Source organism: Balaenoptera acutorostrata, chromosome 4 (assembly GCF_949987535.1).
Source record: "Balaenoptera acutorostrata chromosome 4, mBalAcu1.1, whole genome shotgun sequence".
In the NCBI taxonomy this organism is placed as follows: domain Eukaryota; kingdom Metazoa; phylum Chordata; class Mammalia; order Artiodactyla; family Balaenopteridae; genus Balaenoptera; species Balaenoptera acutorostrata.
This window is the reverse complement of record NC_080067.1, coordinates 101,532,426-101,540,866: the sequence shown is the minus strand read 5'-3', so window position 1 is coordinate 101,540,866 and position 8,441 is coordinate 101,532,426. Positions and strand designations below refer to the sequence as shown.

The following is an 8,441-nucleotide window of genomic DNA, read 5'->3' as shown; positions in this document are numbered from 1 at the left end:
GATATTGGTACTTTAAAGTGTAGCATTGCCTCCAAATCGGTCAGTCTGCCTAGCTATGCTGTTCTAACCTGCTAAATACTTGGTTTGAGTTCTTCCTATTTATAATAAAAATCTTTCTTTTGCAAATGTTATGATTTATATCTTAGTTCTTCTACTACAAAAGCCTAGCTTTGTCACGCTTGCAAACTGGAGTCAAAGAATAAAAATAATTGTGAAATATTGTAGCCAAAATCTCTGCCTCATTGTTGATAATTATTTCTGATAATCCTTAGGTCTTTAATGAGCTTTGCCTGCATGGATGTAGACAGCCTGCCTATCCAACAGTGAGTTGAGATCAGCCTCAGTCTTCCCAGCAAGTGAGAGTGAAGGCTGGTGATGTCCACATGAAAAGTAACTCTTTTCTAGGTTTTGCAATGGAACAGATATGGTTGCTCTTGCTTCTAATAATTAGAGTGCTTCCAGGGTCTGCTCAGTTCAATGGCTACAATTGTGACACCAACCTCCACAGTAGATTTCCTGGTAAGTCTGAACCCAGTCTTTTCTCTAATTGTATCTGGAAAGAGCGATTATGTTTGAATAGTAAATCATTTAAATACATATGGAAAATGAGGGGGATATCTGTCTATATTAAGTGGATGTTAGCAAATGGCAAATGACAAAAGACATTTTTCTGAAGTTGTAATTTATAACCACATTAACATACAGTGTTCATTGTAGTTTATATTATTATAGTGACTGCTCACAGATGTGAAAAACATTGGCTAATGGTTGATAAAATTGGGAGAGGCTAATGTCATTCAAAATTTGTCTAATTGAGGGATTTTTTCTCATAAATTAATTCAGACTTTAAAAATTGCCCTTTTATGCTGATAAATTTATTTAGGAGGAATACTCAGAAAATGGCTGTGAAATATTATGCAATACTCAAAAAAATACTATTTCAATGAAATGTTGGTCACCACCAAAGTACACACGCCAGCTTCAGAATGCATTTCATAGCAACCCGTCAATATTATGACAGACATGAGATTTTGACCATATTGATGGACGTGTCCCACAGGTTCCTAAAATCTGCACTTTTTAGGGGTAATTTAAGGTTTCACTTAAGTCATCTTTTTATATCAGCTAACGTTATAGAACCACAGTTCAATAGTTACAAAATAAGAATTAGATGATCTGAAACTACTTTTCTACTTATGTATTGCAAACTGAAATACCTTCTGCAATGTTTTACATGCTCCTGTGTTTGGAGCATGCCAGAGTAACAACACACCTGCACAGAGCAATCAGTAGGTAGTTAGGTAGTTAATGTGAAGTTTCTAATTTATTTGAGGAGAGGTAATCTGGCTTGCTCCAGAATAAAGACAAAAGTATGTAAGAATGGCTTCATGAGCCCAGACCTAGTATGAAAGTACTTGACTGGTTAAGTAAAATAAGGAGGTCAGGATGGGGAATGTCCAAAGGCAAGTTTACAAGGGTAAGTTAAGGCAGGGTTCTTAATGATTTTGAACACCAAAAATGATAGGTTTTTTTTTTTTTTTACTATGGAAAATTTCAAACATATGCAAAAGTAGAAATTAGTAAAAAAGTGCTCATAGTAATCATACAGCTTCATCAGTTGTCAACATGTATAAATTTTGTTTATCTCTCCTTCTACTACCTCCATCTCTGAAATATTTTAAAATACATTCATTATTCATGTTTCATTATATATATAAGTGAAAAGAACTTTAAAAAGTCATTACACTTATATATCTAATAAACTTAACAATAATTACTCAATATCATCTTATTCTCAGCCAATTTGCCTCTAAATCCACATGGTGCATTTGTTGACGTGTTTCTTAAGTCTGTCTTAATTTATAGAAGTCCCTTGCTTTTCTAAAATGCCATTTATCTCTTTAAATCATTTGGTAATTTGTTTCTTAGAATTCCAACACTCTGGATCTGGTTGACTGTAACTCATGTGTCATTTAATACGCTCCTCTTTTCCTGTATAACCTGTCAACTAATGAGAGCTAGAGGTTTGAATAAATTCAGGTTCAATTGTTTTGGCAAGGATACTTTTTGTATTATTTGTTTAATAAAAGTGTTTTGTCTTCATTTTGTAAGCAATGAAGAGCCATTGCATCTTTTCAAACATACCTTTTTAAGGATTTGATGTGGTCACATTTTGTTTCAGAAAGCAGACGTTGGGGAAAGTGTGAAGGACAGAATCAAGTTAGAAGAACTAGAGGCAGAGAGAAATGTCACGAAGGCAGTGGCAGTGGAAGCAGTAGAAGGAGACAGTTATTAAGAGATGCAGTATTTTGTGGTGGACCCGCCAGAACCTGAGAACTGATTTGACTTGGGAAGTGAGAGAAAGAGAAGGCTAGAGGCTGTTTTGAACTTAGATAACTGGATGTCGGTACTGTTAACTGATGCCAAAAGTATAAGGCATTTGCATGTTTTAGAAAGGAAGTTTGGGTTCGAAAATAATGACTTTGAAGTGCTCTTAGAAAGTAGAGGCAGCCTCTACTCAGAAGTAGGAAATCTGGACCTGGGTCCGAGGAGAGAGGTTGAAACCGAAAATAGCTGTGTGAGAATTGAATCCCTGTGCAGTGAGTGAGCAATGAATGAGGGGTAGGAAAAGGAAAGTTGTGGAAACAGACTACTATTTAAATAACCCTGGTGGTGAAAGAAAGGGAGGAGTAAACTGAGCCAGCAGTTTAAATGAGAAAAGAGATTTTTGGATTAGAGGACTAGAGACACCTGAGTCTACATGAGCAAAGAGAAAGTATTCAGAGACTAGGAATACTAACAAAGAAATAATTGACGTAATGAGGAAAGAAAATATGGAAGAGATCAAAGGTACAGGTGGAGGAGTTAACCTTGGAAAAGTGGCAGCTGTTTGTTTGATTTAGGAGAGAAGAGAAATAAAAGACAGAGGCAGAGAAGTTGAGAGATGCTAATTATGTTCATCTTCTTGGTTGAAGTGGAAGGCAGAGACCCTCAGAGAGTGAGGGGCCAGAGGCCTGGCTGGGGCCTGGGAAGGGTAGTTAAGTCTTACCCTGTTATGGATAAAAAAGAAGGCCAGAATGTAAAAAGATTGCTCGGCAGAGAGGAACTAGCTGATGATGTATTATACTTGTAAAGGTAAATAAAACCTGTAAATAAGCCAAGAAGTGACTAGGACAGCAAAAGGAAGTATTTTTCATATGGTAAAATTTAAAAATTATGTTAAAACTTCCATTTACAATGGTGCCCACTGACCATCAGCATCAAAATCACCTGAGATAGTCGTTCAGTGTGGACTTCACTGCTTTCCCCCAGATATGTAGTGTCAGAATCTCTGAATATGGTGCTGGGAATTTGTATTTTAAACCCTGCAGATGAGTCTCATATGCATTATGATTGAGAACAGATGACTGTATTCTATTATTTTCTTGAATCCATTATTCCAGTTAAAAGCACAGTCATGTTTGGGGAAATATAACTAAAAACAAAATCTTCTCCCAACCCAAAAATTCTTTCCACAAAGATAGTAGAGATGAGAACACATTTATCACCGAATAAGCATTAAACCAGAATGTGATGCTCAACACAGGCAATTCATTAAAAGTTTGCAAAGACAGAAAGGAATCTCACTCTTTTACATAGTCAAGCAGAGGCAACCCATTGCATACATGGTTTCAAAATAAATAATAATTAGTCCTCAAGTAAGAGGACTTGACAGCACCATTTGTCACGTATAGTTCATCCTGAATTTATCTGGTAATTGAGGTGACCATCTGTGTTAGTGTATTAGCTTTCTCCAGAGGGAAGATAAAATTCTCCTATCTTTATGAAAGGAGGTACTTTTGTGATTTGGAACAAGGCTCCCACCCTCCCCAGACTGTGAGATAAGGATACTATTTTCCTTGATGTTTACATTTCTAAGAGATGGTTCCCAAGTCCTTGAGAAAGACGTCCCTGCATCATAAAGCTGACAAAAGTCCTATCTAATTTTCAAAAGGATTTATATACATTTCAAGGAGAAGAGAAAGTACATACAAGTTTTCTGATATAAATGGTCTCTTCCTTTATTTTCAACAGGGAGAATTAAACCTCTTCTTTTTAATTAGTATTTGTCCTTACACATGTTAGCACTTTTAGTACTTTTGGGCTTAGACAACAAATATCCAAACTTTCCAAATTTGTACACACACACACACACACACACACATTGTTGCAATTTAAAATTTATATTAAAAAAAATCTAAAATTCAGATAAATCAAAAGTTTCATGAGAGGCTTTAAGTTTATATGGGTAGTCTTTTCAAGTAAGCCCATTTTTGCAGGTTGTTAGCAAAAGAAGACTAGAGTGAGCAAATAAAGCCTGAAGGTTAATTGCTCACTCCCCTCTTGACTTGTGGCTTCTCTTCCACATCAGGATCACCCTTGATGTCATTAGGAGCTCCACAAGCTGCTCAGATACTAAGCAATGGGCTAGAATGAGAATGAGTCTGGCAAAGGAGAGGAGTTATCTAAATGCAAAGTAATGTTAATAATGATGAGTAATCATCTCACCCTATCTGACCTTTGCTGTTTCATGACATTAGAACTATTTTCTTTAATTTCCATGCCATTTATCCTTGAGCCAAGGGAACCAACATGGTCTAATTCATTTTAAATTTAAAGGGATACCATTTAATATTAAAGGTAGTTAACTCTTGCCTATCCAAGCTAGTAGCAGGGAATAGACTCATGCCCAACTGACATTATGATTATGCTCTTCCAAGAATAAAATGCAATCCATAGTTGACTTTTAGAGTACCAAAGAATTATTTGGCCAAAGTGAAACATACAGATAAATGCATTTGGCCTCTGCAACTAATGGATACCTTCTGGAACTAGCCCCTCTTTTAGAAGATGGTATATGTAAGGGTCGGCCTAAACTTTCAAGCCTCTAAAGAAGTCTTTAATGATAAAGGCACAATCAAGGAGAGATTAGGTTAATGACACCAGAAACTTTGTGGCCTGACATTGTTTTATGGTGAACTAACCAGTCATGGGAAACTGAACGTAAGTCAATGTTTTATAACTTGTCATTTTGTATTCTATTTGAAATAGTGTTAAGAAGGAATAAATTCCATGTATAGAATGCTAGGCACATTATGTAATTCTCTCTTTTATTTCTTACAATAAACCTACAAAACTTTTTAATTTTTACTTTATGATATGGAGATTGAGGATTAGAATTTGTCTAATACTGCAAAGCTAGCAATTGTCAGAGATATAACACTAGAGCTCTTTCCATCAAACTATGATGCCTTAAAGTGAATCTTGAATACTAAGTTTAAAAAATGATTTATACCAAAAAGCAAATAATCCAATTACAAATGGGCAAACAAATGAATAGACATTTTTCCAAAGAAGACGTACAGATGGACAGTAGGCACATGAAAAGGTGCTCAATATCACTAATCCTCAAGGAAATGCAAATTAAAACCACGATGAGAGGGCTTCCCTGGTGGCGCAGTGGTTGAGAATCTGCCTGCTAATGCAGGGGACACGGGTTCGAGCCCTGGTCTGGGAAGATCCCACATGCCGCGGAGCAGCTGGGCCCGTGAGCCACAACTACTGAGCCTGCGCGTCTGGAGCCTGCGCCCCGCAGCGGGAGGGGCCGCGATAGTGAAAGGCCCGCGCACCGCGATGAAGAGCGGTCCCCGCGCCGCGATGAAGAGTGGCCCCCACTTGCCACAGCTAGAGAAAGCCCTCGCACGAACCGAAGACCCAGCACAGCCAAAAATAAAAAAATAAATAAATAAATAAATAAATAAATAAATAAATAAATAAAGTAGCTATAAAAAAAAAAAAAAAAAAAACCACGATGAGATATCACCTTACACCTGTCAGAATGGCTATCATTAAAAAGACAACAGATAAATGCTGGTGAGAATGTGGGAAAAGGGAACCCTTGTGCACTGCTGGTAGAAATGTAAATTGGTGCAACAATTATGGAAAACAGTTTAAAGATTTCTCAAAAAATAAAAATGAACTACCATATGATCCAGCAATTCCATTTCTGGGTATATATCTGAAGGAAACAAAATCATTATGTCAAAAAGACATCTGTACCCTATGTTCATTGCAGCATTATTTACAATAGCTGAGACATGGAAACAACCAAAGTGTTTATCAACAGATGAATGGATAAAGTTGTGAGATACACACACACACACACACACACACACACACACACAGTGGAATACTATTCAACTATAAAAAAAGGAAATCCTGCCATTTGTGACAACATGGATGGACTGCAAATGTTATTATGCTAAGTGAAATGTCATACAGAGAAAGACAAATACTATACGATCTCATTTATATGTGGAATCTAAAAAACAAAAACAAAACTCATAGAAAATGAGAAGAGATTTGTGCTTACCAGATGCAGGGGTGGGGGCACAGGAGAATGGATCAAAGTAGTCAGAAGGTGCAAAGTTCACACTATAAGATAAATAAACACGGGATGTAATGTACAACATGATGATTATAGTTAACACTGATGTATGCTATATTTAAGATATATTAAAAGTTGCTAAGAGAGTAGATCCTCAAAGTTCTCATGACAAGGAAAAAAGCATTTTTTTCCTTTTTTGTGTGTCTATATGAATGATGGATATTAATTAAACTTATTGTGCTAATCATTTCACAATAAGTGTAAGTCAAGTCATTATGCTGTCACCTTAAACTTATATAATGCCGTATGTCAATTATATCAATAAAACTAAAATTTTAAAATTATGTGTAAATGGAGAATCACAATGGAAACTGACACATTAAAGAATTTGAAAAATCATATGGTAGGAAAATTTGTTTAGCTTTTTCAGGACCAGCTTGACTAAGGAAATTTTTTCTCTGATAATATTTATTAATATTTCAATGAGTGCCAGTGTTCCCCAGGAAATAAAATAGAGAATCACCTATTTCAGTGATAGACTTCATGGGCAGGTCAAGTAAAATGAGCTGCCTGATTTTGTGTTAGGCTTTGCTTAACCATTGCACTGTTCTGTGCCCAAAGACAAAGTAAGAGTGATTATGGAATAATTATCCCAGGGAATACGTTCTGGCTCTCTCTGTAGGTAAGAAAGGCCAATTCTGCTGCCTTCTTACATAGTAGTAGTGTTTTGGTCTCCAAGCTGTGAAGAGGATGCCTGCTTTCGCTTTGCAGCTGTGACTGCAATTACTACACCAGATGAGGCAGAAGAACTGATCGAGGCAGTGACTGCAGATCACATCCTGATTAACCTTCAGTGATAAAGTGCAGTGGAGAGAAGAGGAATTAGTCAGCAAGTTCAGTGACTGAACAATTCAGAGTTCTGAATTGTTCTTCTTTATTTTAATAACAAAGTTCTTTATTGCATGGATTTTTCATTTCCTCTACTTGTATAAGTAAAACCTATATGCTTTCTTCTGCTTGAAAAAGATGACCAAACTCTTCTAGTTCTAGCAAGTGTGAATAGAAGCCTGCAAAGTTTATCGAGGACTGCGTATGCATTTCTTTCAGCCCTGCAGACAACAGCTTGCATTTGCTAATGAGAAACAGAAGGGGAAAACTGAGGTGGTGAGCAACCACCACCTTCAATACAGAGGGGAAACCTGAATTCCTAATCCACTTTAAATTCTTCATCAGCTGCTGGTATTTTGGGTAGATGAAATATCAATTCGCCTTTTAAACTTCTTGCTCAATATTGTATAAAAACTTGAGGAGAATTAACTTTAAAAATTGTGTTAAAACAACAAATATCTGTTTTCTAAGCAATTTTAAGTTTATGTAGTGCCACATATTGCTACTCTCATTTTATAGAGATAGAAGTAGAAATGATATATAAATTACTTTTATAATCTGCTAAGAATATATAGTCTTGGAATATCTCTTGGAGTCCAGGAAATAAATTAGAGTTGACCTTCCATATCCATGAGTTCCACATCTGTGGATGCAACCAACCTCAAATTGAAAATATTCAGAAAAAAAATTCCAGAAAGTTCCAAAAAGCAAAACTTGAATTTGCTACATGCCAGCAAACATTTATATAGCATTTACATTGTATTTACAGCTATTTACATAACATTTACATTATATTAGGTATTACAAGTAATCTAAAGATGATTTAAAATATGTAGGAAGATGTGCATAGGTTATATGCAAATACTGCATATGCCATTTTATGTAAAGGATTTGAGCATCCATGGATTTCTTTTAAATTTTGGTATCCAAGGGTGGTCCTGGAATCAATCCCCCATGGATACTGAGGGATGAGTGTCCTGTATTTCCAGGTGAGATTTCTGTGGTACTACAAAGCAGCGCAGTCTTCAGCCTACAGAAAAGACTCCTCCTGTTATACTGAATAGGTTTTGTTTATACAATCAGTTTTAAACCAATGTTACCTTTAAGTGTGTATAAACCAGCCCAT

General features: G+C 36.1%; 1 protein-coding gene across 1 annotated transcript in view; it reads left to right on the top strand.

Annotated features, from left to right (window-relative positions):
• The first annotated feature begins 413 nt into the window (after positions 1–413).
• Positions 414–8,441, top strand: part of ZPLD1 (zona pellucida like domain containing 1) — a 39,810-nt gene continuing 31,782 nt past the window's right edge. The window contains exon 1 of the mRNA XM_007163992.2: positions 414–519. Within this exon, the coding sequence (XP_007164054.2) occupies positions 414–519 (106 nt within the window). The remainder of the gene's footprint in view (positions 520–8,441) is intronic.